This window comes from Lethenteron reissneri, chromosome 49 (genome assembly GCF_015708825.2).
Source record: "Lethenteron reissneri isolate LAM-NWPU_2019-01 chromosome 49, ASM1570882v1, whole genome shotgun sequence".
NCBI lineage: Eukaryota > Metazoa > Chordata > Hyperoartia > Petromyzontiformes > Petromyzontidae > Lethenteron > Lethenteron reissneri.
Genome location: NC_083827.1, coordinates 6,650,583 through 6,662,764, shown reverse-complemented (window position 1 = coordinate 6,662,764; position 12,182 = coordinate 6,650,583). Strand labels below are relative to the sequence as shown.

Below are 12,182 nucleotides of genomic sequence, written 5' to 3'. Positions count from 1 at the left end.
CATCTTAACTACATGTTGTATTTCATACCGCACTAGATACTAGTGTTAAATAATGATCATCCTCTGCACCTGGTTTATCATCATTATTGCCAACGGTTCGTTAGTATAAACAACACATTCAGCACAAGTATATTCATGGTTTTCCGTTTTCATTACAATATATTTTGAAACGTGTGTTTTTTATACGTATTATATGTTACGTATATTTAGAAAGAATTTAAAATGGAATAGTGGTTCACATTTAAAATTGTCTCTCACCCTCACTCATAACGCCATTCAATCATTCAATTATCCAATCGTGCACTTACTCGCCTATTCACTCAATCACCGGCTCACTCAGACCCTAATCCACTCACTTACCTGTAACTGAATTACTCACCTAACCGCTTACACACATACCAACTCACTTACACACTCATCAACTCACTTACCACACATCCACCCACTCGTCACGTAACCACATATTCACTCACCACCTTACTTAGGCTCGTATCCACTCACTCACCTGTCTTTTACATGAACCTATTCATTCACTCGTTTACTTACTCATCCATCCACTCACTCCGCCACTCACTCACCCTCCCACCCACTCACTCACCCAGCCACTCACCCACCCACCCACTCACCCACCCACACACCCACCCACTCACCCACCCACCCACTCACCCACCCACCCACTCACCCACCCACCCACACATCCACCCACCCACACACCCACCCACTCATCCACCCACTCACCCCCACACCCCCACTGACCCACCCACTCACCTACCCACTCACCCACCCACACACCCACCCACTCACCTACCCACTCACCTACCCACTTACCCACCCACACTCGTCCACTCACTCACTCTCGCACGCACTTACCTACTCACGAGTCCACCCCGTGCATCACAGCTTGGAGGAGCTCATCCATTCGCTCACCCACCCGCTCATCCACAAACCCACCCACCCACCTACTCACACATTCACCTACCCACCCACATACTCACGCACTCACCTATACACTCACCTACTCACGCACTCACCTACCCACCTACCCTACTCACCGACCACTCACCTACCCACTCACCTACTCACGCACTCACCTACACACCCACCTACCCACTCATCTACCCACTCACCTATCCACTCACCTACCCACTCACCGACCCACTCACCTACCCACTCACCTACTCACGCACTCACCTACACACCCACCTACCCACTCATCTACCCACTCACCTATCCACTCACCTACCCACTCACCTACCCACGCACTCATCTACCCACCCACCTACTCACCCACTCACTCACCCACTCACCTACCCACTCACTCACCCACGCACCCCATTCGTCACAGCTCTGAGGAGCTGCGCTTGCGCTGCGCGTGCTCTCCCCCGGACCGCTCCAGCTGGATCACGTGCACCGTGGGGCTCAGCACGAGGCGCTCGGGCTCTCGCTCGGAGCGCGACGCGGCGTGGGGTGGCGGGGAGAGTTCGTGGGCGGCCGACAGCCTCTGGTCGTCATCCCGGGGGGCCAGCTGCTCCGGCCACCGCGACCACTGCGGCTCTGAGTCGGCGGGCGACTCTGGAGCGCCACGAGCCGGAGGCTCCGAGTCCGGGCACAGCAGGAAGCGGTAGGCGGCTCCCGCCACCACGGCGCCCACCGTGGGGCCAACCCAGTAGACCTTGGGTCAGAGAGGGCGCGGTGGGGTGGGTGGGGGGCAGTTAGAGAGAGACGGAGGTGGGAGAGGTGGGGGGCAGAGAGACAGATCCGTTGAGAGAGGGGGGGGCAGAGAGAGACAGAGCTGAGAGCGGGGGGGGGGGCAGAGAGACAGAGACGTTGAGAGAGGGGAGGCAGAGAGAGAGACAGAGATGGGGGCGGGGGGGGCAGAGAGACAGAGACGTTGAGAGGGGGGGGCAGAGAGAGACAGAGCTGAGAGCGGGGGGGGGCAGAGAGACAGAGACGTTGAGAGAGGGGAGGCAGAGAGAGAGACAGAGATGGGGGCGGGGGGGGCAGAGAGACAGAGACGTTGAGAGAGGGGTGCAGAGAGAGAGAGACAGAGATGAGGGCGGGGGGGGGCAGAGAGACAGAGACGTTGAGAGAGGGGGGGCAGAGAGAGACAGAGCTGAGGGCGGGGGGGGGGCAGAGAGACAGAGACGTTGAGAGAGGGGGGGCAGAGAGAGAGAGACAGAGATGAGGGCGGGGGGGCAGAGAGACAGAGACGTTGAGAGAGGGGGGGGCAGAGAGAGACAGAGCTGAGGGCGGGGGGGGCAGAGAGACAGAGACGTTGAGAGAGGGGGGGCAGAGAGAGAGACAGAGATGGGGGCGGGGGGAGGGGGCAGAGAGACAGAGACGTTGAGAGAGGGGTGCAGAGAGAGAGACAGAGATGGGGGCGGTGGGGGGCAGAGAGACAGAGACGTTGAGAGAGGGGGGGCAGAGAGAGACAGAGCTGAGGGCGGGGGGGGCAGAGAGACAGAGACGTTGAGAGAGGGGGGGCAGAGAGAGACAGAGATGAGGGCGGGGGGGGGCAGAGAGACAGAGACGTTGAGAGAGGGGGGGCAGAGAGAGACAGAGATGAGGGCGGGGGGGGCGCAGAGAGACAGAGACGTTGAGAAAGGGGGGGGCAGAGAGAGAGACAGAGATGAGGGCGGGGGGGGCAGAGAGACAGAGACGTTGAGAAAGGGGGGGGCAGAGAGAGAGACAGAGATGAGGGCGGGGGGGGGGCAGAGAGACAGAGACGTTGAGAAAGGGGGGGGCAGAGAGAGAGACAGAGATGAGGGCGGGGGGGGCAGAGAGACAGAGACGTTGGGAAAGGGGGGGGGCAGAGAGAGAGAGACGTAGACAGAGATGAGGGAGGGGGAGAAAGAGATAGAGGGGGGGCAGAGAGACAGAGACGTTGAGAGAGGGGGGGCAGAGAGAGACAGAGATGAGGGCGGGGGGGGGCAGAGAGACAGAGACGTTGAGAAAGGGGGGGGGGCAGAGACAGAGACGTAGACAGAGATGAGGGAGGGGGAGAGAGATAGAGGGGGTGGGCAAAGAGAGAGACAGACGGTGAGAGAGACAGAGATGGGGGGGGGGGGGTATGGTGGTGGAGGCAGCTATATTCTGCACAGCGTTTCGCAGCTGACGAAAATATAATTGCGCTCGAGACGAAGATCCGCCGTATCGCTTTTAACAGGCTGTTGGGGCAAGTGCTGTTAGCGAGTAGCACCTGTGAAGGCCGACACGGCACACGTTGGGATGGGCGGCCAGTACCACGCCCGACCGCCTTTGTCTCCCTCGTGGCAATTTTTACACACCACGTACTCATTTGAGGCTGAGTCCACCTAGGGGAGGCCCAGGACCGGTTAAGATTATCGTCACTGGTGTTGGCCGTGAGCATCGTAGCACTAATCCCTACACGAGCGCTCCCCACATACAACAAACACGAAAATATTAGTGGGTCTTTCGGTAAAGTCACGTAGATAGGTTCAAATAAAATAACAAAGATAGCAAAAAACTACGACGTTTCGATCGCAACACAAGCAATCGATTGCTCGTGTTGCGATTGAAACGTTGTAGTTTTTAAATTTCGATTTAAAGCTTTCGTGGCTGCAGGGATTCATCTTCTTGGTTCTTTCGGTAAAGTCACGTAGAAGGGAAATAATAAAATAATAAAAATAAAACATTATAAAATCATTCTCACGACGTTTCGGCCACAACGCAAGCAGTCGTCCTCAGGTGAAGAACAGGTCTGTGGGAAAGACAGCGTCTGAATGAAACACCACCAGGCTTGGCAGCGTATATTTAAGCTGCTGGGTTGAACCTATCTACGTGACTTTACCGAGAGACCCAAGCATATGAATTCCTGCAGTCACGAAAGCGTTAAGTCAGAAACAAACACAAAGATCCCCCGTATAGCCTTGAGGGGCAAGTGCTGTGGGCGAGAACTTATCAAGGATGCGGACACTACACACTCCCATGTCAAATCACCCCATTCGTGGAATGGACTAACCCAGTGGTCATCGAAGCTTCCCATAACGAGGGCCGGTCCCAATGAGCGCGCGGGGTTCATGGAGGCACCAGTGTACGGGATCTGGGCGGCAAGGGTACACACGCAAGGGGGGGGGGTTAAACAGGGAGGTGTTGGCAACCCCTGTCAATCACAGGGAGGTCCATTGCCCGAAACGTCACCACACGGGTACCATTGCCTTGAGACGTCATCGGGCGCCACGGTGGCTTGGAGAGGTTAACTACCTCGCCTGGTTTACAGGAGGTCGTGGGTTCGATCCCGACCCTGGCGCCTTCTGTATATTTGGAGTTTGCGGTGTCTCTCACTCATCATCATCACGGTGGCTAGGAGATGTTAACTACGTCGCCTGGTATACAGGAGGTCGTGGGTTCGGTCCCGAATCTGACGCCTGCTGCTGTATATTTGGAGTTTGCAGTGTGGGGGGGCTGGAGGGGGGGGGGGTGGAGTGGCTGCGGGGGCTGTTTGGGCTTGGGGCTGTTGGGGCTAGAGGGGGTTGGGGGGTGGGGGGGGTTGGGGGCTGGAGGGGGTTGGGGGCTGGAGGGGGGTGGGGTGCGGTACAGCGAAGAGGTGCCCCGCGGTGACGCTGAGGCCGATCGCGAGAGGCCCCGATGAGGAGTCCCGGCGCCGCGCGTCTCCCGCGGAGAAGACGGCGAGGACGAGCAGCAGCGTGACCGCCGCCTCCACCAGGAAGGCGCGGCCCACGCCCAGACCCTCCCTCACCTGGGCGGAGGGAGGGTGGAGAGAGAGGGGGAGGGTGGGAGAAGGACGTGGTGGTGGTGGTGTGTTGTGTGTGTGCGTGTGTGTGTGCCAAGGGGGCATCGATGTGTAGGCCTTACCCCGCATATCCGATCGACACGGTTGGCTACGTACGGTGCGAAAGAAGTTCAGCGTGCACCAGATTGGGTTGCTCGGTGCGGGGAGCGGTGGTGCAACGGTTAGCGCGCTGCGCCGCGAACCCGGCGACCCGAGTTCGACTCCCGCGCGCGGACGCCGACGACAGTGACGATTGTCTGAGCCGCTCCTGGGCATCCCCTGGGTCGACTCGGCCTCAAACGAGTACCTGGTGCGGTGTGTAAAACCATCGCCATTCGGGAGACAAAGGCGGCCGGGCGTGGTGTTGGCCACCCCACCCCCTCGTGTGCCGTGTCGGCCTTCATAGGTGCTGCTCGCTAACAGCGCTTGCCCCAACAGTCTGTTGAGGCTACACGGAAGATTTGTGTTACCATTACTCTCACCGCAGCTAATGATGCCGTCCGTGAAAAAAGAGCTTCATAGCTCTTCGGATTTCTCTAGCCATGACAAAAAAAATATGACTCTGATTTTCATTTGAAGCTTTCGTGACTGCAGGAATCCATACTCGTTGGTTCTTTCTGTAAAGTCACGTCGGTGATAAAATAAAATAAATCACGAAGCTTCGGACGCTTGTGTTGCGCCCGAAACGTCGTGATTTATTTTATCTTCTACCTACGTGACTTTACCGAAAAAACCAACGAGTATGACTCCGATTCTCATACGCAACTGCGACGAGAATATTGAGGGTGGTTCGGGGCGAATGAATGAGTATAAACAATAAAAAAATATCTTCTTGGTTCTTTCGGTAAAGTCACGTAGAAGGGAAGTAATAAAAAAATAAAAATAAAACATAGTAAAATAATTCTCATGACGTTTCGGCCACAACGCAAGCAGCCGTCCTCAGGTGAAGAACAGATCTGACTCTGTCTTCTCGACAGACCTGTTCTCCACCTGAGGACGGCTGCTTGCGTTGTGGCCGAAACGTCGTGATGATTATTTAATTATGTTTTATTTTTATTATTTTATTACTTCTCTTCTACGTGACTTTACCGAAAGAACCAACAATATAATTTTATTGTCTTTTATTTTTATTATTTATTACTTCCCTTCTACGTGACTTTACCGAAAGAACCAACAAGATGAATCCCTGCAGTCACGAAAGCTTTCAATCGAAATAAAAAAAAAAACGTATTCTTCCCATTAACATTTCTTTTAGAACACGCGCACAACCAACGCAGCCTCACCCGTGTGACCCCCAGCGACCCGCGGAACTCCTCGGGAGTGACGGTCACGAGTAGCCCGGCGCCCACCGTAGCCCCAAGGCACTGGGCGACAACGTAGAGAGCAGCTTTGGCGAGCGTCGTCTTGCGCGCCGCGAGCATCGCGACCGTGACGGCGGGGTTCAGGTGCGCCCCGCTCACGTGCCCGAAGCAGTGGACTGCCGTGGCGAGCGAGAGGCCGAAGGCGAGCGAGGTGTGGGTCACCCCGGGGCTTCGGTCGGAGCCGGCCCAGGCAACGACGGAGCCGAGGGAGAGGAGCAGGAAGAGGGCGGTGCCCGCGAGCTCCGACGCGAGGGCGCGGAGGAAGGGGCGCGTGAAGACACCGCGGAAGGCGGTCATGGTCGAGGCACTGCCCGACGGTTTGCGGCAGCAGGAGCTGTTGACGGGGAGCGGTGGCGCGGTGGTTAGCGCTACGCTGCGCCGTGAACACTGGTGACGCGAGTTCGATTCCACGCTCAACGGGCGAACGACAGCGATTATTATGTGAGCTGGTCCTGGGCAACCCCCCCCCCCCGCCCTCTAGGTCGACTCAGACTCAAATGAGTGGCTGGTGCGGTGTGTAAACATCGCCACTGGGGAGACAAAGGCGGTCGGGCGTGGTGCTGGCCACCCACCCCCTCGTGTGCCGTTGTCGGCATTCATAGGTGCTCGCTAACAGCACTTGCCCGAATCGTCTGCTGAGGCTACACGGGGGATCTTTGTCTTTGTGTGTAGTGGGGAGCGGTGGTGTAGCGGTTAGCGCATTGTGCTACAAAGCCGGCGACCCGAATTCGATTCAAACTCACGGCCAACACCAGCAATGATGATTATCTGAACCGGTTCTGAGCCTCCCCTAAGTCTACTCAGCCTCAAATGAGTACCTGGTGCGGTGTGATAAACATCGCCACTGGGGAGACAAAGGCGGTCGGGCGTGGTGCTGGCCACCCATCACCTCGTGTGCCGTTGTCGGCCTTCATAGGTGCTCGCTAACAGCACTTGCCGCTATAGTCAGTTGAGGCTAGACGGGGGATCTTTGTCTTTGCTGATGATGATGATGGGAGTGCGGTTAATGATGATGATAACGATAATTATCGAAAAGTTGATGATGATTGATGATGATGGTCAAGTCTAATTTACTTTGGGTTAGAACATGTGTGGCGTCCGTTCTGGCACAAATCTGCCACCAAATTCCGCATCATCACATCGTTACATACACACACACATTAACATTAAACAACTATTTTATACAGTTCAAAAAAGTTAAAAGCAAGTTGTGGCTCTGAGTTAGGGTGCGCGTTATGATTATGATAATTATGAGTTCTAATTGGGATTATTTTTTTTTATCGAATCGCGGCATTTGTCCACTTGACGAAAGTGATTCGATTGGCGCAGCTCAAGAAAGTAGTTCTTAGCCGCCCGCTCAGAAACCGCGTTATAACGGGTGACGCGTGTTCACGAAGGGCAGAATCGCGTTGTGCGAACACCGCACGCGAGTCGAGGACTAACCCTATTTATACCGGTAGGAACCTCCTGGTTACATCAGCCCACAGGGGATTATTGTGTCCGTCGTGCAGGGAGGGGCTGGGTGGGGAGGGGCTGGGTGGGGAGGGGAGGGTGGGGAGGGGCTGGGTGGGGAGGGTGAGGCTGGATGGGGAGGGGTGGGTGGGGCTGGGTGGGGAGGGTGTGGAGGGGCTGGGTGGGGAGGGGAGGGGCTGGGTGGGCAAGGTGGGGCTGGGTGGGGTGGGTGGGGAGGGGTGGGGTGGGGAGGGGCTGGTCACCCCGTGGTGCCCTTATAAAACTCAACGTTTAACCTACTCACGCCGGCTTGTGCCCGCCCTCACAGTCGGCCATATTTGCGGAATACACCACGCCGTCGTTGACCCTGGCCATTGACCGAGCAACCCAACGTTCCTACCAGCTCCCTCCGCAGGAATGTGTTATACTACGTCGATTTAAATAAAGAAACACTCGCTAAGTGACACAATGTGGTTGGCGCAGTTCACTGCCAACGACTTGATACACCGAGACGAGGATTATTCTACTTACGAAGTGACCTTACCCAGGATGGAGAAGACGAAATAGGTTCCTGCAAAGATCACAGGTCATCGGAGTTGAGGATAGATCCTCCTCCTCCTTCGCATCTGTCCTGACCCCGAATCAACGACAACAACAACATCATCATCATCATGTCCGAATGCGCACACCGTTTCGGGTCTGCACATCACACAGCTGCTATCCCGTCTCTGCACTGGCTACCACTCAAGTCTCGAGTGGACTGTGAGATCCTGCTAGCCGCTGACCTGCAAGGCACTCGATGTGGTTAGCCCCGCAGTGTCTGCAGGAACTGATCCACGTGCATTCTCAAACGAGGTCCCTGATATCTTCGCATCGTCGCATTCTAAGGACTTAGAGGTCAAGGGCTCTGTTCCTGGGGGTGATGGGGATTTTTTTGCCAGTGCAGTGCCCTTGCTAATAAGACAATCAGAGTCGTTAGAGATATTGAAGTCCCGTCTCGAAAGCTCACCTCTTTAAACTGGCCTCCATCCCCTAGTTCTGGCCGCTCAACCTAGTTCTGAGTGAGTGAGTGGGTTGGTGAGTGAGTGGGTTGGTGAGTGTGTGGGTGAGGGAGTGAGTAGTTGAGTGGGTGGGGGAGTGGGTGAGCGAGTGAGTGAGTGTGTAGGTGAGTGAGTGTGTGGGTGAGTGAGTAAGCAGTTACGTGGCTGAGTACGTGGGTGGGGGAGTGGGTGAGTGAGTGAGTGAGCGGGTGAGTAAACTGGATTTTACCCACAGCTAGTTCTGGCCGTGTACCGTGCAGATTTTGTTTGTTTCTTGACTTTCCAAACACGGTGGTGGCACAGTGAAATCTCCAGATGAAATGCGCCACTTTACAAAAGTAGAATATCATCAGCAGTAGCAGCATAGTATATAATATATATATAAGCCCAGATCTGTCCCTCTGTCATTCTGTGACTGTGATTAACGCCCCCGGATTGGTTGAAGTGCGTCACGTGATCGCGAGCTGCCCACTTCGTGTTGTGGTGCACCCCGCAGCTCGGAGGCCCAAGAAGCAACAGCATGACGGCCACGGAAAAGCTGACGGTCGATCCACTCACACACGGCTCACTCACACACACAGCTCACTCACACAGCTCATACACACAGCTCACTCACACTCACTTCCTGGACCACATCAATTCCAGACACCCATCCATCAGATTCACCATGGAAGTGGAGAAAGATGGTAAACTACCATTCTTAGATGTTCTGTTTGAGAGGAGACCTGATGGATCCTTGGGACATTCTGTTTACAGGAAAGCCACCCACACAGATTCCTACTTGAAACCTGATTCCCACCACCACCCGTCTCAAAAGAATGCTCTCATCAAAACACTATACCACAGAGCTCATGGCATTTCAAGCCACACTGATGAACGTGTAGAGTTAGTTATGTTGTTGTTGATTGTGGTTGTGCGCTAATGCCAACGCAGCAGCAGCGAAGGATGTGTTCCTTTATGTCGGTATTCATAGCAGCAGCAACTGCAGCTGTTTCTGTATCAGTAGCAACAGTCATAGGCAATTGTCGTAGCAGCAGCTGTTGCTTTATTAATAGAAACAGCAGTATGCATATCTAGCTCGTCAGGTGTGTGTCTCTGTCTGCCTCTGTATACAGATCGATGTCGACAGTACCTACTGACTCTATTGTGTGTAGCGTGTGTAGGCATCAATGCCTACAATTATTTTTTGGCGTGGGGTCGACAATTGTTGTAAACCTGTTGGATCAACTTGTTACCCGCACATCTGGGGGGGGGGAGGGAGTCAACTTTCTACAACTTTTTGAATCACGCCTTCTGAAAGGCGCTCTCATTATTTGGAAACGCCGGGCTGTTGTAATCGACACCAGCAGCAGTAGCAGCATCATCCGCAGTGCCAGCAGTAGCAGCAGCATTTGTGTCAGCAACAATATCATTATCAATAGCATCAGCAATAGTAGCAACAGCAGCAGCAGTTGTGTCAGCAACAATATCATTATCAATAGTAGCATCAGCAATAGTAGCAACAGCAGCAGCAGTTGTGTCAGCAACAATATCATTATCAATAGCATCAGCAATAGTAGCAACAGCAGCAGCAGTTGTGTCAGCAACAATATCATTATCAATAGTAGCATCAGCAATAGTAGCAACAGCAGCAGCAGTTGTGTCAGCAACAATATCATTATCAATAGTAGCATCAGCAATAGTAGCAACAGCAGCAGCAGTTGTGTCAGCAACAATATCATTATCAATAGTAGCATCAGCAATAGTAGCAACAGCAGCAGCAGCAGTTGTATCAGCAACAATATCATTATCAATCGTGGCATCAGCAATAGTAGCAGCAGCAGCGGCACTGTCAGCAAGAGCAGTGCACAGCAGTATCTGCAGCAGCAGCAGCAGTAGTATCAGTATCAGCGGTAGTATCAGCAGCAGCAGAAGCAGTATCAGTATCAGCGGTAGTATCAGCAGAAGCAGCGGTAGTAGTAACAGTGTTACGTACCTGAGAAATCGTTTTCACCACCTGCGATCTCCAGGTGAGTGCTTCGTGTTTGTGTATTCTCCCTCTGTCGTAACGTGCAGGTGTGTGTCTCTGTCTACCTGTGTTTACAGATCGATCTCCACAGGTGTGTGTCTCTACAGCTGCCTACATCGCACTATGTTATAGACTCGTCGATTTTGTATTTTCAATCAAAACTATCTCTCTCTCCGGATATCTCTGCAGCTCTACATTGAAGTGTGCAGGTCTTCACCTACACGTCCATTGCTGCAGGTGTGTGTCCGTCTTTACAGGTGTGTCTGCCTAGACAGCTCTGTCTACACGTCTATGTGAAGACAACTCTATCCGGACAGGTCGATACAGGTCTGTGTATCCCTACTGCTGTACCTACAGGGCTATATATATATATATGATGTCTGACTCCCTGTAGGAACGCCTCCGTTCATTCACTGTACCATCGCCTCCCTCTGGACCGCTCTACTGTTATAGAGCCCCACCTCCTCACCGTTACCCAGTTACCTGTCTCCTCCTCCTCACCGTTACCCCGGTTACCTGCCTCCTCCTCCTCACCCCTCCACCTCCATCCTCCCTCCCTACCTCCCTCCACCTCCTTCACTCCACCTCCTCCACCCCCTCCTCCCTCCCTGTGACCCTCCACCTCCCTCACTCCACCCCCTCCACCCCCTCCTCCCTCCCTGTGACCCTCCACCTCCCTCACTCAACTCTCACTCCATTCACCTCCTCCTCCACCTCCTCATCTCTCACTCCATCCACCTCCTCCTCCTCCACCTCCTCATCTCTCACTCCATCCACCTCCTCACGGTTTACCTTCCTCACTTCCTGCCTCAACCTCGTTAGCACGTCGCCCGCAGTTCAGTGGAGAGCAGGAAGTGGTGTGAGAGAGAGAGGGAAAGAAGTGATGGGGCAAATCTGACATTCATCAGGATCTACAGAACGTGAGTACTGGATTGCCAAAAGCCACTTTACACGCCCTCTGTGCTGTGTGCTCGTGATGATGGTCTCGTTTGAGTCTTACCCACGGGCACATTTACAACATCGGGACCCAGAGACACGCATCGCAATTGGGACATTCGTTTATAATCTCATAATTTATTTGTAATGGAGGATACAATGATTCAGATCACATTCCACTAACAAACGTTAAAATAAATAATGGTTCGTAAAATTCATACCACACGCTTCTTATATTACCATTCACATATACACAGAGTCTCGATAAATTTGTGGACTATTTTTCGTTACGTAAAAAAATACCAAGGTTCACAACCCCTTCCATCAATCCACTGCTGGATGAAGGCGTTCCCCACGTGGTCCCCGTCGAAACGAGTTGTTTGACCAATGTCACCGTGATATGCACAGGTGCAGCGAGAGATATGTTCTTCGGAAAGTGTAGAGGAAGTAGAAAATAAAAAATAAACAGAAAAAAATATCTCACGACGTTCGGCAAACGAAGCGCGTCAAGGTGAAACAGGTCCGTCGAGGCTCTGTTCCGTAAAACAGGCGTTGGTCGCCTGAGACTGACTGAGCGGCTGCTGGTGTGGCCGAAAGCGTGAGATATTATTATTTTTATTTTATTCTTTATT

At 53.7% G+C, this 12,182-nt stretch overlaps 1 protein-coding gene across 1 annotated transcript; it reads right to left on the bottom strand.

Moving 5' to 3' along the window:
* Positions 1 to 1,338: 1,338 nt before the first annotated feature.
* Positions 1,339 to 8,570, bottom strand: LOC133354862 (aquaporin AQPAn.G-like). The gene is made up of 5 exons (XM_061572014.1): positions 8,111 to 8,570; positions 6,037 to 6,448; positions 4,559 to 4,720; positions 3,983 to 4,063; positions 1,339 to 1,672 (listed from the first exon to the last, which is right to left on the bottom strand). The coding sequence occupies exons 1-5, from the start codon at positions 8,155 to 8,157 to the stop codon at positions 1,340 to 1,342; spliced, it is 1,035 nt and encodes a 344-aa protein (XP_061427998.1). The 5' UTR covers positions 8,158 to 8,570; the 3' UTR covers position 1,339.
* Positions 8,571 to 12,182: the final 3,612 nt, after the last annotated feature.

Excerpts from the sequence above, each read along its gene's own strand:
- LOC133354862 (XM_061572014.1), bottom strand. The coding sequence starts at position 8,157 with ATGACCTGTGATCTTTGCAGGAACCTATTTCGTCTTCTCCATCCTGG. Across the intron at positions 4,721-6,036 it reads GGTCGCTGGGGGTCACACGG|GTGAGGGAGGGTCTGGGCGT; the intron begins GTGAGGCTGCGT and ends CCCTCCGCCCAG. Across the intron at positions 1,673-3,982 it reads GAAGCTTCGATGACCACTGG|GTCTACTGGGTTGGCCCCAC; the intron begins GTTAGTCCATTC and ends CTCTGACCCAAG.